Source organism: Vigna angularis, chromosome 2 (genome assembly GCF_016808095.1).
Source record: "Vigna angularis cultivar LongXiaoDou No.4 chromosome 2, ASM1680809v1, whole genome shotgun sequence".
In the NCBI taxonomy this organism is placed as follows: Eukaryota; Viridiplantae; Streptophyta; class Magnoliopsida; order Fabales; family Fabaceae; genus Vigna; species Vigna angularis.
This window is the reverse complement of record NC_068971.1, coordinates 4,772,570-4,799,743: the sequence shown is the minus strand read 5'-3', so window position 1 is coordinate 4,799,743 and position 27,174 is coordinate 4,772,570. Positions and strand designations below refer to the sequence as shown.

The 27,174-nt window shown below is 33.9% G+C and overlaps 1 protein-coding gene and 1 long non-coding RNA gene across 6 annotated transcripts; one reads left to right on the top strand and one right to left on the bottom strand.

The window, feature by feature from the left end:
- The first annotated feature begins 8,971 nt into the window (after positions 1 to 8,971).
- On the top strand, positions 8,972 to 13,265 carry LOC108329075 (serine/threonine-protein kinase PBL34). Of its 4 annotated transcripts, none has more exons than XM_052872806.1 (6): positions 8,972 to 9,599; positions 10,282 to 10,622; positions 10,721 to 10,856; positions 11,238 to 11,374; positions 11,460 to 11,583; positions 12,271 to 13,265. In XM_052872806.1, the coding sequence occupies exons 1-6, from the start codon at positions 9,416 to 9,418 to the stop codon at positions 12,774 to 12,776; spliced, it is 1,428 nt and encodes a 475-aa protein (XP_052728766.1). In that variant the 5' UTR covers positions 8,972 to 9,415; the 3' UTR covers positions 12,777 to 13,265. The 4 variants fall into 4 exon arrangements, with proteins under 4 accessions (XP_052728766.1, XP_052728765.1, XP_017418566.1 ...); XM_052872805.1 differs by having other exon boundaries at positions 8,973 to 9,599; positions 11,235 to 11,374; XM_017563077.2 differs by having other exon boundaries at positions 8,975 to 9,599; positions 10,285 to 10,622.
- Positions 13,266 to 16,806: 3,541 nt separating this feature from the next.
- On the bottom strand, positions 16,807 to 19,196 carry LOC108329076 (uncharacterized). 2 transcript variants are annotated; one of them, XR_001832189.2, is made up of 5 exons: positions 18,517 to 19,196; positions 18,125 to 18,423; positions 17,802 to 18,016; positions 17,149 to 17,407; positions 16,807 to 17,051 (listed from the first exon to the last, which is right to left on the bottom strand). It is a non-coding gene; the product is annotated as an uncharacterized LOC108329076 (long non-coding RNA). The 2 variants fall into 2 exon arrangements; XR_001832188.2 differs by having other exon boundaries at positions 17,174 to 17,407; positions 18,517 to 19,194.
- Positions 19,197 to 27,174: the final 7,978 nt, after the last annotated feature.

The following is a 27,174-nucleotide window of genomic DNA, read 5'->3' as shown; positions in this document are numbered from 1 at the left end:
AACAGCTCACTGAGAGTTGTTCTTTGACATTGCCCGCTGAATTGACTCTTTCGAAGTTACGGGATTCAGATTTGTCCCTCGTACGGATCGGTTTTCACCAGTTCTTCCACCTTCACGTTTTATGTTCAATCGTGAGGGGAAGAAAAGTTTCAGTCGCTATAGGGTAGTGTAGACCCTACAGGTTTGTTGTTGTTTCAGCCGTTATAGGGTGGTTAAGTCCCTACAGGATTTGTTGCTGTTAGCCGCTGCAGGGAAGTTCAATTCCTGTAAGTTTGTTGCTGTTCAGGGCAGTTAGGTCCCCAAAGGTTTGTTGTTGTTCAGGGCAGTTAAGTCCCTAAAGGTTTGTTGTTGTTCAAGACAGTTAAGTCCTTGAAGGTTCGTTGTTGTTAAGGTAGTTAAGTCCCTAAAAGTTCGTTGTTGTTAGGGCAGTTAAGTCCCTAAAGGTTCATTACTGTTAGCCTTTGAAGGCCTCCCATATGTTACTCATGGAAATCAAGTTCTTGAAGCTTTATTGTTCGCCACTATTGATGGCAATCTAGTCCTTGCAGTTTGTGGTGATTCACCACTACAAGCCTTCATCCATTCTTGCAGTTTGCTGCTGCAAGTCATCATCCATTGTTAATGGAAATCTCTCTTGTCCATTGTTGTCCATTATTCTCCATATGATGTTGAGGAGACGTCGACAAGCGGATCAGACAAGCTCTGATACCAAGTGGAAAATTAAGACTGTCACATTCTGATACTCTCTATTTGTAATAATCTAATTCTCCTAAAAAGGGAAATAGGAAAACTAGGAAAGTAAAATAAAATAAAAGATTATATATCTATTTCCTCTAATTAGGAAGATTCTAAAGATATTATCTCAAATTACAACATATATTTCAGAAGGTATTTGGGTAAGAATATAGAAAATCGTGTTTTAGAATTTATAGTGTATTTAAAATGGTAATATTTGATTATTTTAATATTAAAAGTTTAAAGTATAAATAGAATTTTTATAAACGAGTTTCATTATTTAAAAAATACTATCTCTCTAAAATCTCTCCTCTAGAGCTCCCTTCTTTTCCTTTAAGTTTTTTCAGGTTTTCTGTTCATCTGTTTTAAGATTGGAAACTATTAGGGTGATATTTGAGTCAAACTCTTCATTTTTGTTCCATAAGTTTCTTCAATAGAGTAAGTTGATTTTCTACCTCTTTTCTTAGTTTGTATGTTTTTTGTGTGCATGTTAATCATCTTGTTTCGCACATAGTGTTTAAGTTTTCTATAAGAATCTTTGTTTATCAATGATCTAATGGTGTGTCCTGATCATGTTTATGCTGTTCATAGGAGTATATAAGGCTTCTTGTATATTTAAAGGTGTTTTAAGAGTTCTTGAACAGTTTGGTTTGTCTCTCAAGTAAGAAAAGCTAATGGCACAATTTTTACGTGATTGATATATTGTAATGGCTAATTGTATAATTTTACTATGAATTTCCAGCATGATTAAGTTGTATGATGAATTGTCTTAGTTTAGTTTGTGTTAATTGGAGAATTTAGGATATAATTAATTGTCTTGGTTGAGTTTGTATTAATTGGAGAACTTAGGATATGATCAATTAAGCCAATTGGTATGTCCCTAACATTAAAAGTTGTTTTTTTACCAAAGTAATAAAAAGGGAATATCAATTTAACCATTTGAACATGTTTCATTTTTCCCAAATCACATAATTTCATGTGTTGTTTTCTGATTCAATGTTGAGTGGTGGCAGGTTGATGCGAGTGCCAATTCATTTTGCAAGTTTCAGAGCATTTTAGAGTCTAGGCCATTGAGTGCCAGTTTTGAATCGTTAAGCATCATAGTTTGTGAATACTTTGGCACTGAGTGATAATAGGACATCGTTTAGCGTCATCCTATACTGCAGGTCTGGAATAATTTAGTTCTAGGACACTAAGTGGCAGGTGTCGTTAAGTGCAACTTTTTGTGAGAAGAATAACATTAAGCACCACCGTTTTACGAAAATTTTGGCGCTAGGCACCACCTTCGAGCTCCAGTGTGTATGTTTGAAATTTTCTTCTTCTTTGGAATTGTATTTTATGCATGTTTGAGAGTATTATGGTGTTTATTTATGTATATTATTGTAATGATGATGAGTATTGTATATGTGTTTAGCGTAATTCCATGAATCTTGTGGGTAGATTCTATGATGGCATTTCATTACTGTATGTATTGATATTTGGATTTAGTATTGGGAGTTATTTTAGCACTCTAATGACCATCCAATCTCAAGTAGAGAAGGGTGAGATATGTGGTGAGAGGAGTCGGAGGTCCTAGTCTAGGAACTTTACCTTGGCCAAATATTTTAATGGACTAACCTTGTGTGTGATAGGGCGCAACTCATTGACAATGGCTCTACAGAGCACTAAAGGTCACCACAAGTGCATAACTCGTCAGAGTCTGATATCTATATATGTATCTGGGTAATTGAGTTTAGTATGAGTCTTTATATGTGATATGATTGTTATGAATGAGTTATGTGTGGTAACATCTTTATGCATGTTTTATGAATGTTCTTTTTGCACATTAACATATCTTTTTCTTATGTGTTGTTTTGACTATGTGTTTCCCTTTGTTTGCAATGATCACTTTAATAGTGTGAGCAGATGATGATGTAATGCTTGATGCAGTTTAGGACGATGGTGCTGATGCAGTATAGATCTGATATTGTTTTGTATAATCTTCTTCTTTTTGAAAATTTTTACTATTGTTTTGGGATGTGAGGTCGATGTCAATGATTTACTATCGTATGGGTTGTAAAGGGATCCAAATGTCCGTCCTCACGTGACCGTTCGTCCTTGTTGTTTGTGCATTATGGTAGGAGGTTACTTACAAAAGGTACTCTGATGCTAAAGTCAGTAAAGGTTCAGTTGCTTAGCAATTAATCTGTATTAAATGTTATCACCTACCTCTTTACCTCAAACATGTATTTATAGATTTTAGAATGAACTTCAGATTAGTAACGACCTAATTACGGTCCAATCAATAATGATCATACTTTCTCTTGAATTAAATAGGATTGGGAGTAATTTCTCCGTAGTTGACCATTCGACCTGTTGGTCATAGCCGCACGGTCGCATGAGTGGTTTGTAATTGTGTTCCTAGGATGTTTGACTGCGTGGACGTCCCGTTCATAACTGACTGGACGATCATACAATACAATTATACTTTTGATCAGTGTAATATTATTTCTTAATTATTTAAAATCATTTATATTTATATATTTTGATATTACAATTATAGTTTGAATAAGTATAATAACATTATATACTTTTCTTTCTTAAATTCTGACTATGTTGTTTTAGTAGTTGTGTGCTATTTGAGATGTTATAATTTTTGAATATATAATTTGTAAACTTTTTAATATATTTCAAATATCATTTTCTGGGATATGTAAAAAATCTAAAAGGTCATTTTCGATTCTCTAGGAAGGTGTAGAAAGTAATTATAGAGGTGAAATAAAAATAAACCAAATTTAAGAAATAAAAACGGTTATAAGTTTTCAAAGATGAGTGAAAAATCTAGAAAATGGGAAAAATGGAATAATGGTTTAAAAATTACTAAAGTTAACAAAAATAGAAAATAATATATATTTGGAAAAAATTATCTGTAAATTAATTAAGTAATCTCCAAATTCCAATCCACGTAACAAGACTTTATAAAAAATAGCAAAAACACATGTTCTAAACATGTTATTCACAATTTTTTTATATATTAAAATAATAAACCGAAAAGACTTTAGGTAAGTATGCTTAGTGTTATTTAAATATTTTATAATATGGAATATCCTTTATCAACCACCAGATCAGCTGGAGTTTAAAATCTTCTTTAGTAAGAAATAAAACACATAACTCCCATTTTGAATGTTTTAGTTAGAGTTGTTAAAATGAGTAATCTGGCTCGATCCGTTTCGACCCATTACGGGTTGATCATTTAGTGAGCCAACTCAATCCGGTTCATTTATTAACGAGCTAAAAAAGTTTTAACCCAGCTCGACTCACCATGGATTGGTGAATTAAACGGATTGACTCATTAGCTCACTTAATTATAAGATTTTTTTTAAAATAAAAAATATATAAATTTTTTTAATTCAAATCTAAATAAATTTCACTCTAAAATGATGTTAAACTCCAAAGACAATTCAAAATAAAATAAAGGCTTAATACCTCTTTTTGTCCCTCTTTATAAGGGAAATGTTCAAGTTCGTCCTACCTTTTTTAAAAAGTTCAATGTGGTCCCAAGTTGTGAAAAAAGTGTCCAATTTAATCCTTTTTGGTCACGGCGTTAAATATTTAACGATCCATCTGACAACGTGGACTGATTTGTGCAACGTGGCTGTTTAGGTTTATAATGTGGCTGCATAAGGGGTAAACTTGTGATTTTCATTAAAGTCCACATCAGGTTCATCTTCCACCTCCACCAACCGTGAATTTAGGGTTTCTTCCCTCCACTCCTTTGTCCACCACGACACTCAGAGTCATGTGCCGCCGTCTCCTTCTTCCTCCCCCTCTCCTTCTCCTCCCCACAAAACCCACCAGCTTTCCAAGCACGCCTCTCCCTCCCACTCCGATTCCGCCGGCTCCCACCTCCATTTCCACTCCAACTCCGATGATCTATCTCCAAAATCTTATTTCCCTGGTTATTCCATACCAAGATCAGATTAAATGATAAAAATTAGTGTTTCGTGTTTAATGGAATGGAGATAAAGCATTTTCTTTCATGGAATTGATTAAACTTGGGATTGTAGTTGGTAAATGAATCTTATCTGATATGTTAACTCTGTTTTGTTTCTGTTCTTTTTTCGATTTTGTTTCACCGGTCTTTATCCCCATTAAAGACCTTGCCAACTACAACGATCTCACCATTGAGGCATGCCTCTGAGAACGTAGATCCTGATGCTGTATCAATTTGTTGCCCGCAATGTATGCAGAACTGCGAGCGAGAAGTAGCACAAATGTTGAAAGAAACTGAGAAATCAGATATTGAACTCAAATCAGAGGCAAGAAGAAAATCATGTACTATTTGTGGGTCCTGACAGAATTGGCAAGAAGAAAATCCTCACTGCAAATGGTTTGCCAGAGGACCTCAGGTACCTCTCCAAGGATGTGAGAGAAGAAAACCTAAATTCAGGATTGGCGGAGGTGGAAGAAGAAGATGATGTGTCAAGCAATTTTTTTTAAAATTCAAAATTGACACGTCACCATGTCACGTAAGAGAAAAAATGAACAGCTCATCAAGTTTAGTCCAGAGGAGCAGTTTCATCGTTAAATATTTAACGTCGTGACCAAAAAGGATTAAATTGGACACTTTTTTCACAACTTGAGACCACATTGAACTTTTTAGAAAAGGTAGGACGAACTTGAACATTTCCCTTATAAAGAGGGACAAAAAGAGGTATTAAGCCTAAAATAAAATATCATACAATCGAAGCATAATCCAAAAACAAACACAAAAAACAAACAAATAAGATTTTAATATTGATAAATCTATAATATATTTCTCTCTTAAAACATCTTTTTTTTATCCCCATCTACAATGTAATAAAAAAAAATGCTAACTAATAATATTGAAACACAAAATAATAAATAATTAAATTAAATTAGGTGGATTGATGAGCCAACCCGGCTCACTACTAGTTCAATCCGGTGAGCTGGATTCTAAGTGAGCCGAGTTGAAAACTAACCCATATAAAAATTTATATTTTTTTCAAACCCAACCCAACTCAAATTCGTGGTGGATTGGATTAGCTTGCGGGTTACAACCCATTTTAACCCATTTTCACCGCGCTAGTTTTAGTTATAATATTTTTAGGTTGTCAAACAAAAGTTTATCATATTGAAACATAAAATTATAATTATTTTTCCATAGTTGTTTTCCTACTCAATCATCAACTCAATACTGTTCGACAACACAACTCAACTATATACAGTTCAGAGTTGTTATAGCGAATAACTTCATTTTTCTATTTTTTTCTTACCCTATTTATATATATATATATGTTTTGCTTCTCTTTCTTTGGTTAATTGTATCTGATATTATACTTGTTCTTTACCTAATTTTTTATTTTATTTTCTCCTTTTCTATCCTCTCTTCTGTTTTCTGGTTGCAGTGTTTGATATCTTATGATTTCATTCATGCAATTTTTTCTTTTGCAATTTATAACGTATAACTTATTTTGTGTTATGGTATGCGAATGTAATATCACTTTTTTTTTATTCTTTCAATTATGTATTTTCAACTCTCTTTCTTCTTTCTTTGAAATATATATGTACTCACACTATCGCACGACTAACAAAGAAACATCTTTTTCAACTATATTAGTTATCTTCTAGAAAATTTTGTATGTATACTTGACTTTTCTTAACCATGTGTACTGTTTTTTAATTTAAAAATATCGTATTACAATGTAATTTTCATTTTAAATTCAGAATATAATTTATAATCTTCAAACATCTATTTATGTGAATATCAATAATATCTTTTAATAAATCTAAACAAACCATTTGTTATAAATTTTATCACAAAATAAATTTTTATCCTATTCATTGACTGAAACGTTAATTAATTAATAAATAGGTACAGTAGATTCAATGATTGAAAACTTATGTGTTTCTTTAATAAATGATTAGAAATTTTATATCTTAAAATAACCTTTTTACTATTATTATTATTATTATTATTTCTTAACAACTTTTCTTTTCCTAGAGAACATTATCCTCAAATTATTTCTATACTTCCAAATAATTTATTTTCTCTCTGTCACCTTAATACATATTTTATCTTGTAAGTTGTACTATAAAGTTGATTTTTTTATTGTTTAACATATCAAAATATAATTAAGAGTCTCACATTTCCATTATTTTAATTATAAATTTTCAACACTATTTTTCTTCTCTTTTCATGAGATGCATTTCACTTACAATCTCAAAATTAGCGAAAAAATTCTGTTAACTATTTCAATCCACAATTCATTTTGTTTTATCTGTATGCATCTTGTCTTCTTAAATGTTTACATGTTTCAATTAGAAAAACTTTATATATATATATATATATATATTAAAAATATTTATTTGCTATAAATTTCACTATATAAATATACAGCACACGACATGAGATACCAGCTTCTCGTAGTTTAAGGAATACACATGTGTCTAAAATAAACGAAATTTGTAAAGTCCAATAATTACAAACAAAGCATTTTGTTCTCTAAGTTTTAGTTTCTCATTAATTTATTCCTCTGTGTGCTACTATATTTGTCGTGTACCGTATTTTGTTGTTTATACTTGTTCTCACATGCCTTTTCTATTTAACATTTTTCTCTGTTTGCTTTCGTCTATGGGATACTAAAGTTTCCAACATCTTTTGTCTTTATGTTAATTATTTTATTAACCCCAATATAACGTTTCATTTTCTTTTATTCTCTCTCATTTATTTCTCCCATCTTTCCTATCATTTCTCTTACAGTTTTGCCTTCTGCCTCGTTTAAAAAAATGAATTTTTTTTAATACACTCTTTTCCGTTGATTAAAAATATTATTAAAAACTATAATATTTTTAAGTTTAATTTAATTGCACCAAACCAGCTTATAAGATGAAGTTTGTATTTACTTTTATTTATATATATATATATATTTTAAATTGATTTTATCTTTAGTTTATGTAAAATTTATTACTGAAAAGAAATAATTTAACCAATTAAAGAATATGAAAAATAAAAATAAAATTTGTGTTACTAATTTCTTCTATTAAAAGAAACAGTACTGAGATATGAGCACTGGCCACACACTCACACACAGAACCCAACAATTTAAAGGCCCAGCGAGGCACTATGAAAATGATTGATTCCATTGTCTCTTCTGCTTCTTTCTTACTCCACAAATTGGCTCAAAAAACGTTTCAAAAGTTAGGCACCATCCTATATTGGTCACGAGTCATGAGTTGTCCCATTCCAGTACACCAAATATGGGTAAAAATATATGTTGCAGACAAAAAAATAACACTAATGAGAGTAACGTGGCATATTCTGAATGATGGAACAACTCATAGTGCAATTGCTCCTAAGTCCCAAATTGCCTTACACCACTATGTAAACAGTTTCCATAATTATTGTCTCTAAGCATAATTACATAATTAAAAAGTTAAACGCTTTTACTAAAAAATATTGTCTAATCATATACATATAGACTTTAAAAAAATGGAGAACAAATATATGCTATATAGGTTAAGTCATCATCTAATTATAATATTTATTTTGTTACATAATCTTTTTTGAAAAAAATTGTGGTTATCCAATAATTAGATCGATCGATATATGAGTTATCAATTATTCATAATTCTTTGTTGAGTGACGAGCGATTCAACAATATTAAATGCTTGTATTTACATCATTCAATCATTTTATATAAAAGCTAAATTAATTAATAAAACCATTATTTTTTTATCATGTGTATTAAACTTCTAAACTTCACTTAAGTTTATTTTTTTTATATAGTTTTTAGTTCAGACAATTTACAACGGTTGTTGGTATGTGGTACACTAATAACATTTGTTGGTATTATAAATAGTATTCGAGAAAACAAAATAATGCAATGAAGTAGTCTATTAATTAGTTGTGTGTGTACAAAATATAATATATATATATATATATATATATATATATATATATATATATATATATATATATATATATATATATATATATATAAGAGGTTGTGTACGAAGATAAGCTACCAACAATGGGTATTAATTTATTAACAAGCGTAACACTTGATTATGGTTTTGATTTAATGATTGAGATATTTGATATATAAATCTTAGGGAAAAAGAAGATTATCTTGTGTGAAATAATTCAGAGTGCAAAAATAAAGTCAAACAAATAAGAGGAAAGTAGATATTGTAAGTTGTAACTAGGAAGTGCTCTTCTCAAAAAAGCAAAAACATAAAGAAATGGCTGTCACTTTCTCTCTCCTGCCCGCACTGCCCGGCTGCCAACTTTCACATTTGAAGCCTACCCGGCCGGCCCGTTGTTGAAAAACTCTCTTTTTCACATGCAGTTTCCCATTGCCTCTCTCCTCCACCACCTACACCCCTTCTGGACTGATTTTCAGAACTGGTTTTGTGTGTGTTTGTTTTTTACCCATTTATCTGTGTACTTGTGTTGATCCTTTTGTTCTGATTCACTACAGTGATGTTCTTCTTTTAGTTCTGTTGATTGTGACTGTGATCACGGTCGTGATCATCATATGGGTTGCAGAGTCTTCAATTATTGGAAGTGGGTTTGCTTGAACAGGCTTTTTATTTCCGTTTTTCCTTTTTGAATCCTAAAGTCGGAAACTTGTGGGGACTTTGAGCATGAAAAGCTCTTTCTAAGACTTTGTGGAAGATGGGGTTTGGGAATAATGCAATTCAAGCAGGGAGTTTGGATGTGGGGAAGTCAAAGGTAAAGATGCAAAAGGCTGGTGCAGACAAGGAAATTGGGTGCTGTGTTAAATTCTGTTTCATTGGGAGCTGTATACCTTCAAGATCAAAGGTTGATACTTCCATAAGTGGCACTAGTGCTAACAGTGGTAATTTTCTTTCCTTGTTCATACGCTTCTGTTCTTTAGTTCCAGGAAATTATTTCAATTTGACATTATTTTTGGGTGAAAATAAATCATTTTTATCTTTGGCTGAATCCATTCTTTTTTCTCTCCGATTTTTTTGAAACAATATGACTTCTGTGAGTTGATTAAGGTAATATTATGTCTGACGTGCTTCAACTCATGGATGTAGTTGAAGAGCTGCCTAATTTTCTTGCAAACAATTGAGCTTCAAAACAATTATATGGTGTGCATTACCGTTGAAAAATTGAATGATTTTTCTGTAAACAGTACAGTAGCAGTATCTCGGTTTGATCTTGTCCATAAGTAAGGCTGAGGAACTTATCTACTTAATTCTTTTGACAATTTAATAGCAACTTGAGGTTCTTGGATGGTAATGGTGGGGTGAGATTTTAGCGAAGGTTTTTCAAAATTCACAGATTCATCTTAACAAAAAAAATATATCATGATTTGAAACTTATATAAAGTGTAGTTTTTTTCATTGCCATGGACAAAACCATTATTGCATGATCGTTTTAGCACAGTTCCTGCGTTTGAATTTAGTTAGTGTACAAAGTTATTATCCTGTAATGAACTTGCACACTGTGTGGGGGCACATCAGGGTGTCAGATTCTGAAGAAGTGATAATTTAATTTATGAATTTTTTAAGCAGTGGAAAAAACATCTGCATATGAGAAAAAAAAGAAGGAAACAAATGCTCTTCCAGGGTCCTCTACAACAACCAGTAATGCAGAAAGTATCCCTTCCACCCCAAAATTCAGTGAGGAGTTGAAGGTTTCTTCTCGTTTGAGAAAATTTACATTCAATGAGCTTAAATTGGCCACTAGGAATTTCAGACCAGAGAGTCTTCTTGGTGAAGGAGGGTTTGGATGTGTTTTCAAGGGTTGGATCGAAGAAAATGGTACTGCACCTGTGAAACCTGGTACCGGGCTTACTGTAGCTGTGAAAACTCTCAACCATGATGGGCTTCAGGGTCACAAAGAGTGGCTTGTATAAACTTATATACTCTTCTCAATGTTTTCCTTCTATGACTTTTTCTCTTACTATTCTCTTTGTTAACATTTTCCCTATTTTTTCTCCCTTCTCAGGCAGAGTTAGACATTCTTGGTGACCTCGTCCATCCGAATCTGGTCAAATTGGTTGGTTTCTGTATTGAAGATGACCAAAGATTGTTGGTTTATGAATGCATGCCCCGTGGAAGTTTGGAGAACCACCTCTTCAGAAGTATGCATTGGACTCGTTTTGTTTCTAATCATGTCTTCGCTACTGCTTGTTTAAATCTGTTTTCACTTGTTTCTGCAGCAAATTTGGATGTTCTTCACACAAATTAAATCAACATTATCAAAACTACTAAATAAAGTTTACATTATTTCTGTATTAACCATTTGAAGTACTGCCTTCTTTTTCTTACACTATTTGATTCAATAGTAATTCTTGGAGTCCTAGATTAATAGTGAATACACAGGAGTTTATGCTCAAAGAAAATGTAAACCAGAACAAAAGATTCTCTTTCTATAGCACATTATTCTTTCTGGTTTTTGTATGCTCTTTTTATGCATAAGGAAGTTCATTGTTTTCTGGTAACAACCATGATTTGTGCAGAAGGGTCGTTGCCTCTTCCTTGGTCTATCAGAATGAAAATTGCACTTGGTGCTGCAAAAGGTCTTTCTTTTCTCCATGAAGAAGCTCAGCGACCTGTAATATATCGTGATTTTAAGACATCTAATATTCTGTTGGATGCGGTATGTGAATTGATCAGAAAAGGAAGTTGTTTATTATTTGCTATGTACATCCAACATAAAAATCTAAAAGCCGAATTATTGTTAGGAATACAATGCAAAGCTCTCTGATTTTGGACTCGCCAAAGATGGTCCTGAAGGGGAAAAGACACACATATCAACAAGAGTCATGGGAACATATGGTTATGCAGCTCCTGAGTATGTGATGACTGGTGAGTTTCCCTTTCTATTTTTTGTTGTTCATTGATTTTAGACTTCACTGCATGATTTAGGCTCTAGATTGCTAATGACATATGGGACTGTGTATAATATTGGCCTCTAGCTGTCTTTTTTTTTGTTTTCCTGGAATGAAATATGTAGTCGACTGCTTTTGTTGAACTAAAATTATTCTTAAGCTAAATATCAGTTTATTACAAGTTCTCCAGCTTGTCATAAATAAGCTTCTTTCTTCCCAGAAAAAAAGCTAGATTTTTTTTTGCTAGTAAAGTGTTGAAATAATAGATGGGAAATATTTGCAAATTGCTTATAGAATGGACTTATGTTGTTGAGTTTCAAACAGCTTAAGCTTTTGGAATAGTATGGTTCTTGACATCGACATTGGAAAAATGTTTAGGCATCAACTAATCATGCGTATCAAAACCAAATGCATGCTTCATCTTTAAAAGCAGGGAAAGGTGACCAGATGACATTAAAACTTTCTACTTGTTCTGCACATATTATAAATATTCCTTTGAACTGCTTCCTTTTTATCCAATCAAGCTGTTATAATGACAAAAAATATGTAAGAAAAATTCATGATGTTTTCCCATGATAACTTGGAAACTTTAACTGATACCCTCTATTGCATAGCTTTTCACTTGCACAGTTTCAGTCTTGACCTTAACTGTGAATTCTATTAGGACACTTGACATCAAAAAGTGATGTCTATAGTTTTGGAGTAGTACTGCTGGAAATGCTGACCGGCCGGCGATCCATCGATAAGAACAGACCAAATGGGGAACACAATCTTGTGGAGTGGGCAAGGCCTGTGCTTGGCGACAGGAGGATGTTACTACGGATCATTGATCCTCGCCTTGAAGGTCACTTCTCTGTTAAAGGGGCACAGAAGGCTGCACAGCTGGCTGCTCAATGCCTTTGCCGTGATCCAAAATCCAGACCTATGATGAGTGATGTAGTTCATGCTCTGAAGCATTTGCAAAACCTCAAGGATATGGCCATCTCAACTTATCATTTCCAAGTTGCACGAGTGGATCGAACCATGTCCATGCCAACTTCTAAAAATGGTATGCAAGCACAGTTAACAATAACAAGGAAGGGTCAAGCTGCAAGGTCCTTGTCAAGTCCAAAAGGCCCTCATGGTTCTCCTTATCATCATTATATCAAGTCTCCAAAACCAAATGGATAATGATATCATGGTTGTGTCTTTGATTTGCTTTTCTATTCATTCAGTTCCCTCAAGTTAGGCTATCAGCTGAACAGAAACTGTTTGTGTTTTTAAAAATGCTCTGAAATTTGAGGAATCATTAGAGTTTTCTGACCTTATATTGTCTCAAATAAGGTGGGGGATGGTGGGGACCATGATACAGTTTCCTGGACTACAAAGTTTAGTGGGGACTGAATTGACCAAACTTGAAGAGAAAACTATACAGTTTTCACATGGATAATTTGTTACTGTGAAGTTGCTATACTTTTTCTACCATTTCACAGGCTTTCTTCTGCCTTTCAGAATGTATTTTTGTAAAGAAAACAGGATGGTGGTGTTAACTCATGTTATTCATAGAGATTTTCACATACTAATTCGTCAATATACTTTCAGTTAATACTTATCAGTGTAATTAAGTGTTGTACTAAATATGCTACAGTTTGGAATTTCAACCACTTAAAAGGTTCTCAACTTTCTTCTTTTGTCATATGTTGCTTATATTCTGTGTTAAATGAGTTGTTCAGAGAAAGAACATTGTTGCTTTTTCATGCAGATTCTGTGTTTTGCAATTGTTATATCAAGCATGCTACGTGTATCATTTACAAGCATTTGGAACATAATATTTAATACCATGTTATCACTTGAGAAAAACATGCAATTGTTTTTAAGGTAATGTGATCACTTATTTCTAGCAGGTTGGGAAAGTTTTTCATAAAAGAAAGTTATTCTGTTAAAAATTAATCGCTAATTTCAGATCGATAATAAATATAAATTTAAGCGTAGAAATTCTTGATGAAAAATAACGACTTTAAAAAAGAGAAAAATAAAAATGAAAATAACTTCTTGATGAGTTAAATTTTAGAAATTCTTCCGTATAATTTGTAAAGTTCTATTTTTAATTTGTATATAAATTAATTTTAATTTATAGAAAAGCTTTTTTTTTTCATACTTTATAAAAAGAAATTTATGAAAAAGTTCGTCTAAATATATCCCGAGTTGATTGCACTTAATTTTTTAATAGAAAAATATATAAATGCCCTTTATTCTTTTGGTGTATAATTAGTGGAAGAAAAGAATAAAAAACAAAGAAAAGAATTGGTAAAAGTGATAGAAAACAGATAGAAATATAAAAAGTACAAATTAAATAAAAGAGAAGTTAAATATATTAAAATAGTAAGCTATTTTTTAAATAAAGGTTCAAAATAACACATTTATTAAATCGGTTCAAAATACTTTATCTGTCTCACACGTTTATTACAAAGTCTCAATTTTTTTCTTACACGGAAGGTTATTTCATTCCCTTGTTAAAATTCTCTTCAGCAACGCTTCTTTTTCTTGACTTTTTGTTATGTTCGAAAGAGACAAAAAAAATATAATAACGTTGGTTTGTTTTTTCTTACTTTCTCGCATTAGCAAAAGTAACAATGTATATCATTATTAACATATACGTACATATATATATATATATATATATATATATATATATATATATATATATATATATATATATATATAACTTGTATTTTTATTATATGGATTTTTTTTGATGAATTTTGATTGTATTATATTATATTGGAAAGGTGTATACACTTTTGTTATTGTATCGTAGGTAGTTCTTAAATTCTCAATAAAAATATTTAACATAAATATTACTTTCCTTTCTTTCTTCACCACATCAGCAATTATATTTTTCTCCTATATTTCTTTTCAATACACTTCAAACAAAGAGTAAACATTATTATTCAAAAATTTGTCTAGGATTATATTTTCTTATAAAAATAGCCATTGGTAATTATATTTATCCAATAATAGATTCCTACTTCAATGATTCAAAGTATAATTTAATAAAATATTTACCCTACATTAAAATGGATTTTGTGCACATAAAATATATTAATGTTTCTTTTTATCTTCAATAAATGTATTCATTTTTCCAATTTTTAGTCATAACTTTTGGAAAAATAAATAAAATAGTAATAAATATGTTCTAGTCTAGATGTGATTTTAAACCAAAAAAAAAATAGATTAAATAGTATTTTTAATCAAAAAAACCCAAACACCTAAATCTTGTTTTGCTTTTCTATCTATTTATAAACATTTAAGTTTCAAATTATTAAAAGTGAAATTTAAATCTAACTCAATTCTACATATTGGCCTAATTTCTAGTCAATGTGGAATTTTTAACAGGATAGACTTTAACCATAGTTCTGATATCATGTTAAGAAGTGAATTTTAAACCTAACTTAACTCCACAAAACAGATTTATAAGGTGAGATTTACATATACTTATATACTTTAAATTGGTTTAATTTTTAGTCGATACGAGACTTTCAATACAAATCATATATCTATAAAATATAAAGATGATATAAATATTTTTATTTTCTGCTATAATGTCTCCTGACTATTACTTCATGTATCATATCTCAACATCCTATCATTTCGGAATTCATTTTTCAGAACACATTAAACCAAATTTGGAAAAAAATTTCCGGTAGACAGTCATCCCACTTCTATTACCGAAATAATTTTCGAGAGGCTTTTATGGGTGCAGCAAGAAATTTGATATGGTGCTGGAAGTCCTTGACTTATAAAATTATAAGATTTGTTAGCTAAATCATAATTTTCTATGAGACTTAGACCTAATATCCAATTAGTAATGACAAGAGGTTCAATCAATAATAACAGCAGATCGAATCAAACACGAGCATTGCATATCTGTTACAAAAAAAAATCTATTATCTGTTATATATCCTCACATATTTTAAAAAACCCTGTGATTATTCATGATGTTTGCAAATATTTAAAAAATATATATATTTTATAAATTTTTAAAATAAAATTTAAATAAAAATTATAAAAAAATATATAAAATAAAATATAAACTAAATTAAATATAAATTTCATTTATTTTTAATTAAATTAAATTTAATAAATAGATATTAAAATATTCACGATAATAAATACTTATCAACTATCCAATATTAATTTTATATGCAAATACCCATTAATACAATTATTTTAGTATATGGAGATACCCATGAATATAATTATTTTAGAATGGTACAAATTTTATGTATATCACATAATGAATATTTTAAAAAATACATAAGAGAATTCCTTAAATAATTGATAAATATTTGATTACATTTATATTATCTTTAACTTGATATAAATTTTAGACACGGATATTGAATAGTATTAATTTAATTTATAACATTAAATATTTAATTAATAATACATTTACATTTCATATGTTAAAACTCTTTTTTTTAATAAATTACCTACAAAGGTGGTCAGGACCTTAAATTCAGCAGCAAAGTGGATCTAGATGGGTGTATCGGATTGGACTGAGTGGATTTTGATGGTAGGATATAATTAGTTTTTTCAAAAATCTCGAGTCATTTCATGCATGCACCTTCTTCTCCAAAAGTTTCTGAGTTTTAGTTTTCTCCTCCTTCTCTCTAAACTTCTTTTCTTTCTCTCTATAAACTCTTACTTTTTTCTTCTTCCGATCATTATTCAGGAAACACCTAAGTATTCTTGGTGTCAAGCTCTCTCTTTTAAACCGATCAAGTTACTGTTTTGGAATTGGTAAGTTAAATTCTTTTGTCCTTTGAAGTTCTACATTTTCTGTTACATGCAAGCACTGTTTACACTACAAAAAAAATGTTATTTAGAGGAGGTTTTTTTTTCGATTTGCGGAGGTTTTCACCCTCCGCAAAATAAATTCCGGGAGTTTTTCAAACCGCCGCAGTTTGAGTCGCCACAAACTATCTGCGGGGGTTTTTTGCGACCCCTGGTATCGGATTCAATTTGCGGAGGTTTTTCTGCGGAGGGTAAAAACCTCCTCTATTATTAACTATTATTTTGTGAGGGTTTTTAACCTCCTTTATTTTCAACTATTTAATTACAAAAAATACCTATATTTTTTATATGCTATTCAATTCACTAGCTTGCTGAAATAATAAAAAAATCAATAAAATATATAAAATTGTAAAATACTGAAAAATAATTCAAAATTAATTTCATTGATGATTTAAAATAACATACATTCATTAATAATTACAATGTAAATACAAAAAAAATACATAATATTTAAATAAAGTTACAAGATTGACCAAAAACTCTAACATTGTCAAAAATACATAATAGACTAAATATAATTATATCCTAAAAACACATCATAAACCCCCTAGCATGAGATAATCCTCTTGTACTCAAAGAAAACTCCAACTCATTTGTATCAACAACTTCCTGAAATGATAAAAGAAAAATATTAAAATAAAATAAATCACAACAGACCCTTGGACTTTAATAGGTGAAGGAAACTATAAAGAAGAAAATGAACTACCAATATTTGAATTTCAAATGCATACTTTTTGCCCTTCAATGCCTTTCACCAGAAAAACTTGCAACGAAAACCAATGCCCCTTTCCACATCAATACTGGCAACCTGAGGAGGGCAGAAGCAACAGACATGAACAAAAGGCACTTCTTTATCACCTTGATTTATCAGCATGTGAGCTTCAAATTTACGTTCAATTAGTGATCATTTTAAACTAAAATCTGGATAGCTGCTGAGGAATGGTGGATATAACTGGACCGTATCTCTGCAAACAAATGATACACAAAATTCATAAGAAACGGAAAAAAGTTTAACATATTTTGACTGATAAGCATACCTATGTGGATAAGTTTAAAAATTAATACCATGATCAAGATAAAAATAAATAAATAAACAAGAGAATGTAAACTGGAACATGAGAGATGTTTTAACACTAACCTCTACTAAGGGATCCACTTGAGGAACCTCTATGAAAAAATAAATAATATTTCCTATGCATACCTTTTATATCTTGATGATATTTTCATTGTTTTATTTTTAACTCATTTTACAATGAATAAACACTCTTCCTTACTCATATGCCTTATTTTCCCACTCATACAACAGAAGATGCAAAAACTCAACATTGTTACAACTTTAAACATAAAAATAAATCTTACTTTTGCATTAGCCTGGACTCCAGCACTAAGTAAAGTGCACAAAAGTTCAATATAGGCAGCTAGAGTAACCTGTGAGTATTCCAAACTTTGTCTGTTTCTTAAAGTTTTCGTAGTGTACCCTCACATATGGATCACTTATGCCTTTGAGATAGACAATAACAATCCCTTCCCAGGACAAGTTCAATCCAACCATTGCTTGAGCCAAAACCCGAACCCTGTACATTGAAAATTGTTAGCATGAATATCCAAGTAGTGAAAAAAAGTTGTGAGTAAAATGACTAAATGGTTGAAAGAATCACTAATTTTAAAGTGAATAAGCACACCTTCGGTCCTTCTTGGTCATCCACTCTAATTGATATTCGAAGTCTTAATTCTCCAGAACGCACTCTTTTAAGAGGGATCCATACATCCCTTACTGACCCATCAACCACTACTTCCAAAATATGGTGTAGTATTGTTCAAAATTTGCATACAAAGCACTAATTACACTATAAAAACGCCTTTCTTATTAGAAGAACGATGGTGGGCAACAAAAATGTATTGCACTTAACCTAGGAATTTCATCAAACACATACAAGGCAGCAATAATCCCCACTCCCTGTTATGAGTTAACCAGAATATCCTGCACCATTAACAATCAGTGTGAGAGACATTTTTGAAAAGTTGAATTGGAAGTGAAATCAATATGGAAAGGCGTTGCAACACCAAACGATACCGTTGTGGCCGCGATAAGTGCAGAGGCGTTTGAGAACTGTCTCATCTTCGATTAGGGTTTTATGATTTCACGAATTTGAGGATACTAGTGAAAGGTAAAGCCTCTGAAACATGAAACCTAAACCTAAAAGAGAGGTTTGGGGAAGAGTTTTAAGATTTGAGTTTTGAATCAAAAATGGAAAACATAGAACTGAAAACCCCTTTGACTGTATATGCGTCTCCCAAGTCTACGACTCCCTCGTCTAGTCCAACGTCGACCCCGAACTCCTCACCACCTTCATGATAGGCGACATCAAGCTCCTCTACAAGATCACCTTCTCAGCACTTTACAGTGGGTCGTCATTACGCTTTTTCTGGTCGAGAATGGCTGTGACGGGAAGACGGCTCAAAGAGTGTAGATGATACATGAGAAAAAGGAAGTGTTTGATGAAGTTAAGTTTAGGTTTAGGAATTTGGAGAAAAAATAAAGTAAGATAAAATTTTGGAAGAAAAAGACTGAAAAACGAAAAAAAATAAAAAGAAAAATGTATTATAATTTGGTTAGTTATGAACCTCTTTAAAAAGAACTTAAAACTTCCGCTATCATTAGGCCTTTCACAATTCAATAGAACCAAATTAAATCATATTAATTTGCGGAGGGTTTTTATAACCTCCGCAAAATAACCTCCCTTAAATACCATTTTTTTTGTAGTGTTAGCTTGCATGTGTCCATCAACTACTCTTCTGAGTCTAATTCTTAGTTTTGGTTTGGATGGATGTTGTTTTCTCACCCATCCAAAGATTTGTAGGCGGTGATTGTGCGTGTGGAATAGCCATTTCAGTGAGAGGTCTTTCTTTGGTTCAGTCAAAGAGGTAAGGGAAGCTTGTAATTTAATTATGATTCTCTGTTTTGAATGATTGCATGTTTGAATGATGTTTTGTTTAGTTATTTGGTTGATATGAACTATCGATGTTATTGTATGTTTGTCTGTATGTGTTGATGATTAATAAATGGTGTGAACTAAGTAGAAATGGAACTTGATCATGATTATGCAGTATTTGTGCATAATTCATTAATTGTCACCTAGAGTCATTCATGATTGTTCGGTTTCTCTTGGTGTGTTCGGTCTTAACTGAATTCTCATTCTATGGAGAATTTTAGTTAATGACTGATCGATCTTCTATTAGTATATTTGAAAATAAGCGTTCGGTCTAAGTATAGTTTTCTATTTCTACTTGGTAATCAGACTAGTTAAGGTACTCAATATAATTTAAATCTTAGATACTATATTTATCCTCAGTTATAAATAAGTGTTTCGTAGTTGTGCGGTCGAATCTATTTATTTATTTTATATAAGCTCAGTAGTGCTCGGTTTTGTACTAGTACTCGGGGGTTAATAGTGTTCAGTCTTGTACTAGCACTCGGTCTCAGTAGTGCTCAGTCTTGTACTAGCACTCGGTCTGTATTGGTGTTCGATTTAAATTCTAAGTGTTCGGCCTAAGTCCATAGTGTTCGGCCTAAGCTGATAGTATTCGGCCTAAGCCAATAATGATCGGTCTAAGGCAATAGTATTCATTCTAACTCATAAGGGTTCGGTCTAAGATTTAAGTGCTCAGGTTTAACTTTAGTATTTGGTTGTTCAAGTGTTCGACCCTAAATTCGTGTTCGGCTCATGCTTGAGTCTTGCTCTTTAAATGACCGTTCGGTCATGTTCACATATGGGAAGGGTTTTACCGTCCAATCTTGTTCATAAGATTTGTTGATCTTTCCGTTCGATCGTGCTCAAGGGTGATGTTTGTTTTACTGTTCGGTTTGACGTTATTTAAATGTGTTATGGATGAGGAAATATGTTGGTAATGAGGTATGGTATCTATAATGTGATATGAAAGAGAATTCCAAGGAGGAATTTCTCAGTGGTGGTTTCAATGGGCTGAAAGTATGAATATGGTCAGACTAAGTTGGCGTTCATCCTGACATTCTAATGGTCACCGAGTCTCAAATAGAGAATGGTAGCGCATGTGGTGAGAATAGCAGGAGGCTTGGTTGCATATAGCTTGGGGTTCCAGCTATCGGACTAAACTCATGTGTAGCTTGCGGTTTCCAGCTAGAGTGAGGGATGAAGGGCTAACCTTGTGTGGCGGCTTGGGTTTCCAGCTATGGTATTCATAAGGTTTCCAGTTTACCTTTCCACGAGTGTAAGAACGGTCGTAGCTACATATTCATACAGTCCGGACAGTCAGAGTAAAAGTGGTCGGTTATAACATGCTTGTATGATTTCTGTAGATGTATGATTGTATTATATGTTTGTATGAATTGTATGTTTACATAGTTAATTAAATTACACTAGTTTATTAAATTACACTAGAGTGAGGGATGAAGGGCTAACCTTGTGTGGCGGCTTGGGTTTCCAGCTATGGTATTCATAAGGTTTCCAGTTTACCTTTCCACGAGTGTAAGAACGGCCGTAGCTACATATTCATACAGTCCGGACAGTCAGAGTAAAAGTGGTCGGTTATAACATGCTTGTATGATTTCTGTAGATGTATGATTGTATTATATGTTTGTATGAATTGTATGTTTACATAGTTAATTAAATTACACTAGTTTATTAAATTACACTAGAGTGAGGGATGAAGGGCTAACCTTGTGTGGCGGCTTGGGTTTCCAGCTATGGTATTCATAAGGTTTCCAGTTTACCTTTCCACGAGTGTAAGAACGGCCGTAGCTACATATTCATACAGTCCGGACAGTCAGAGTAAAAGTGGTCGGTTATAACATGCTTGTATGATTTCTGTAGATGTATGATTGTATTATATGTTTGTATGAATTGTATGTTTACATAGTTAATTAAATTACACTAGTTTATTAAATTACACTAGAGTGAGGGATGAAGGGCTAACCTTGTGTGGCGGCTTGGGTTTCCAGCTATGGTATTCATAAGGTTTCCAGTTTACCTTTCCACGAGTGTAAGAACGGCCGTAGCTACATATTCATACAGTCCGGACAGTCAGAGTAAAAGTGGTCGGTTATAACATGCTTGTATGATTTCTGTAGATGTATGATTGTATTATATGTTTGTATGAATTGTATGTTTACATAGTTAATTAAATTACACTAGTTTATTAAATTACACTAGAGTGAGGGATGAAGGGCTAACCTTGTGTGGCGGCTTGGGTTTCCAGCTATGGTATTCATAAGGTTTCCAGTTTACCTTTCCACGAGTGTAAGAACGGCCGTAGCTACATATTCATACAGTCCGGACAATCAGAGTAAAAGTGGTCGGTTATAACATGCTTGTATGATTTCTGTAGATGTATGATTGTATTATATGTTTGTATGAATTGTATGTTTACATAGTTAATTAAATTACACTAGTTTATTAAATTACACTAGAGTGAGGGATGAAGGGCTAACCTTGTGTGGCGGCTTGAGTTTCCAGCTATGGTATTCATAAGGTTTCCAGTTTACCTTTCCACGAGTGTAAGAACGGCCGTAGCTACATATTCATACAGTCCGGACAGTCAGAGTAAAAGTGGTCGGTTATAACATGCTTGTATGATTTCTGTAGATGTATGATTGTATTATATGTTTGTATGAATTGTATGTTTACATAGTTAATTAAATTACACTAGCTTACCCTTATTTTCCTGTTTGGTCATGTTGTCGTTCGATTGTCTTTGTCATTGCAATGATCACCCTTTGGGTGTGAGCAGAAGGTGAGGAGTGTTCTCTTGAGCAGACACTAGCAGAAGAGGATGATTTCCGTTAAGAGTAAGACCATTCGATCTTGTGCTTGTTTTTGTTTTCAGTGCAGGACCGGTTGATACACTTTGATATGACTGTCGCTGTCATACAAATTTTATTGCACGAAATTATATGCAGTATAGCTAGGATGTGACTCCTAGGTCGTCTCTCAAGGACCAATTTGGGTTCAGTCTTAGATTTAACACGAAGGGGGGGTTTGTGATTTTTGTATTTGTGCGGTAAAATTAAAGTGAACTGGAAATTAAACAACACAAAATTAAAAATAACGTTTGAAATAAATTTTAACGACTATAAAACCAAACGGTAAAAGATAGTAAAATCACAAAATGAAAAATTATGCAGTGTTTAAAATTTACCCAAAAACATCAGTAAAAATAAATCGTAAAAATGACGCTGAAAATAACATGAAGAGTAAAATATTATGACAAAATTTAACGACATAGAAAACAGTAAACGGTAAAATAAAATAGACGGTAAAAACAAAAGCACCTTGAAAATCAAATCTATTAAACATTCAACATTAAATTAAAATTCCTGGACGGATAAAAATAAAATGAACAAACTAACACAATACAGAAATTAAATTCTACATCTTTTTTTCTGAAAATGAGCAAGGACCTAAAGCTACTGGAAGAGGGAGTCTCTCCCAGGCCGTCTCCTACTCTACTGGAACAACTGAGATTCCTACACTACCGAGAGCTGCCTCTTCTCTTCACGGTACCCCTTTTAAAGCAAAATCCCAGACGTTTTGTGCTCAATGGATGATGCAAAATGAAACCATGGGCCCTCCACTATTTAGTGTTGTGATGTCTGCTTCATTCTCTTAAGCCAAATAATTCAATCCCCTCAACAATACAAATCATGCTGGGCCCTTCTTCAATATTAATTAATTAATATGAAGTTGGACCCTCATTGCTGGACATGCAACCTCTGCTCCCGTGCACACTGCTTCTCTTCTTGCTAGACCATAGTTGCTCCAGCTCCAAGCTGCCGTGAGCTTTTCCATTCTTCCAGTTTACTTCCAGCAGCCACCGTGGACTTCCATGCCTCTTCTTCTTCATTCTTCCAAGTGCTTGCTAACATTGGTGGCTGCTCCAACTCTAGTCTCCATGCTTATCCTCTCAAAGAAAGAAGACATGAACGTGTGTGTGTTGCCCATTGCTGGACGCTTGTTGAACGCTGCTTCCAACTCAGCTGGATGGTGTTCTCTAGAAGCGCACCTTGAGCTTGGTCACGTGCAGCTTCACTTCCTTCTTCATTCTCTTCACCATTTCCTTCTCTCATCTTCTCTGGAATCAACGTGAATGTGGTGGCTTTCCCAGCCGAGGGCTCTTCTTATTTGGCGGTGGCTGCATGCTGGACCATCTTTGGACGTTGGTGTTGCTTGTTGCTCTAGCCGTGAGCTCTCCCAAGCTGGACCGTGGAGGACCTTGGACAGCCATCCTCTTTTTCCAATGCCGAGTGCTTCTTCTTCAGACGTGGCTGCTGGAAGCTGGAGTTTCTCCTCCCTCAACGCTACTGCTGCCACCGTGAGCTTCTTTTTTTTATTTTTTATTGAATGTCCAAAACCAAAAGCTTCGTGGAAGAGCAGTGAAAAATCTGCACTACAAGCCAAAGTGAATATACACCTTTTCCATATGTGCCGTTTGCTTTCTTCAAAGATGGTGGGTGCTCTTTCTCCAAGACCAAGCCGTGACCAAACATGCTGCCTCTCACAATAAAAACCCGTGAACTTTAAATCCTAGGTGGTGACCCCCTTTTTCCATTTATCTTCACTTGTTAAATTTTGGTGGATGGGGTAAGATGTGAAAGTAACATCTTTCTTTATTTGTTAAATGGGATGTGAATTCTTCTCCTGCTCTTTTCACGTGTCCATTGATTTAATGCTACTTTTTTTCCAATTTGAAACCACTTATACCAAGAAAGAGTGTGATGGTTCCCACTTTCTTCAGTTTAATGCTTGCCAAAGAATTGTCCATATGTGGCCATGTGTACATGTTTAAGCCGAGAAAACAAAACCAAATGGTGATGTGCGCCGTGTACATTTCTTCAATAAACTTTTGATAAAAGCAACAAAAGGAAGCCATGTGTCCAGCTTTGATAATTCAGCAAATGAGCATTGGATCCGTGAGCTTGTTTTACAAATGGAGTCCAAAACGAAATGCTTGACTGGAGTAGAAAGGCACGGTCAAAACAAAAATTCTGCACATCCTTTCTTCAAAATAAAACCTCCTCTTCCTAAACAAATGAGTGCAGTTCTTGAATTGAATAAACATTTTCTTTGGGTCCAATTGCTGTTTCTATTTTAACCTTCAAATGTCTTAAACTGTGATTCTGAAATTTTCCTTGCAAAATAATTAGCTTAGATAATTTAAATTAATTACAATTAGAATTTCAGGTCAAATTAAGTACAATAAGAAAAACTGGAAAAATACCTGACATTTAAGCACAATTTTCCGATTAATTCTAGCACAATAAGCTAAGTTAAGTGAATAAAATATTGACTCATCACACTTCTTGTATTACCGATCGGTATGCTCTTATGGTTTGTATCAGTGTAGGTTTCTGTAAAGTTTTAATTTATGATTATTTTAGGATAAATGTAAGTTAACTTTATTTACTATTGTTAGATATATTATCTTTTAGTTAGTTTGTTATTATTTCTCATTTGTATTTTGGGCTTAGCCCATATTTCTTCTATTATAAATAGAGAACCCTATGTGTGTATTTTACATAAGGGAGATTAATCTAAATATAGTTTTTCACTATATTCAACATGGTATCAAAGCAAGTTCTCTGATCCTCTTCTGGTGGTCTCTGCTGTCTGCCGGCAGCCCCTAAAATCTCAGTGGGCAGTCCATTTTTCTTCTTAAATCTCTGCCACAGTCAGCATCAGTCCAGACCCAGTGTGCCACTACTGTCGCCGCCACTTTCCGCTGCCGTCACTGCTAACTCCGGCCACCGTCGCCGCCGCTGCCGCCGCCAGCCATCGTCACAGATTCGACGGGTGACCTGCGGATCTGGACCGTCTCTTCGAGCGACGGCCAACCACGCCGGTTTCGAGAGCCACATCTCAGTCACGCGCCGCCACGCAGCGCTTCTTTCCGGCCAGTCCGCCGCCGCCTTGTCACCGGCCACCGTCACAGTTCCGTCCGGCGACCATTGGATCTGGTTCGCCTCTTCACGCGACGACCAACCCCACCGGTGCCGGCGTCTGACTCTTTCCCACGCTCCGCCACGCGCCGCTTCTTCTCCGTTAGATCTCGGGTGCGTGCTTGTCACGCGCCGCCTTCCCAGCATTGGCATCAAACCGCGACGCTTCCGGTTGTCTCGCCGGACCTCCCTCTCTCTGTTCAGACCTTCCAGAGCAGCCATTGCTGCCATCTTCGTCTGTCTTCAAAGCATCTTCATCTCGCCGCACGTTCCGCATTGTCGGACCTTCCTTTCTGCGTTGTGTGCTTCGTCTCAGCTGTTGATGCCGTTCCAGCACCTTTTTCCGCTGTACAGGCACCATTTGCCACTGTCCGGCGCTGTTTGCCGCTGTCCCGCGCCGTTTGCCGCTGTCCCGCGCCGTTTGCCGCTGTCCCGCGCCGTTTGCCGCTGTCCCGCGCCGTTTGTCGCTGTCCCGCATCGTTTGCCGCTGTCCAGGCACCGTATGCTTCCAACCACTGTAGGCCCCCATCACCTCGTCAATTAGTGATGACAATCCCTGTAGTTTTGTCGCTTCCAGCCACTACAGGCCCCATCAGTCAGTGATGGCAATTTAGTCCCTACAGTTTTATAGCCGTCAACCGCCGCTGTAGTCGCTACCGCCTCAGACAGACGCAAGGGCTAGAGTTAGCTCAATCTTCTTGTGATACACGGCTAAGTATCACCACTTGGGAGTTGTCCAGCAAAGAATTTTGGACCTCCAACATATCTTTGGATCTTTGTTGCCTTTATTTCAGCATTATAGCTTAATATTTTGTTTTGTTTTAGTGGTCCAGCAACTGTGATATTCCACATTTCCGCCGTTCACACTGAGGGGGAGTACGTTTCCAAGACACTGCAAGTCAAGTCACATATATATGGGTGTAGTCCCTGCAGTTTTGTAGATTTCAGCTACTACTGTTGATCCCGTCACCCATCCATCATTGATGAGAATTTAGTGTAGTCCCTGCAGTTTTGTAGCTCTTAGCTTTCAGCTACCACTGTTGATCCCGTCACTCATCCATCATTGATTGGGAATCAGTCCTTGCAGATTGTCATTGTCCACCACTGCTTTCCTTCATCCACTTTTGAAGTTGAAGTTTCACAAGCTGCTGTTAGTTCATCTATGTTTGCCTCACACTCTTGAAGACAAATCATCTAGTTTAACATTGAGTTCATCTATTCCAAGCTTAGTTCATACAATTTGTATGCTCCAGCTTGAGGGGGAGTGTTAGATATATTATCTTTTAGTTAGTTTGTTATTATTTCTCATTTGTATTTTGGGCTTAGTCCATATTTCTTCTATTATAAATAGAGAACCCTATGTGTGTATTTTACATAAGGGAGATTAATCTAAATATAGTTTTTCACTATATTTAACAACTATAACTGATCTATTTTATTGTTCTATTTTATTGTAAATGTAAGAACTCTTAAAATATAGTTTATAACTATATTTTTTTGGAATGTTACAAAAGGTGAATTTGAATACTGAAGATAAATAAACTATATATTCATAAATCCATGAGACATGTATTACTATGAATTATAAATGTAAAAATCATTGAAATTTAAAGTCATTTAAAAACCATTACATTATAAAAGAAAATCTTCACTAAACACACATTGTTTTGGCCTCGCCCTCATCAAAATTTTAGGATAATGTGTTTGCATCTGTAATGCCATGGCTGATAAAGCAGTGATGCCTTCTATAGGCTGACCAGC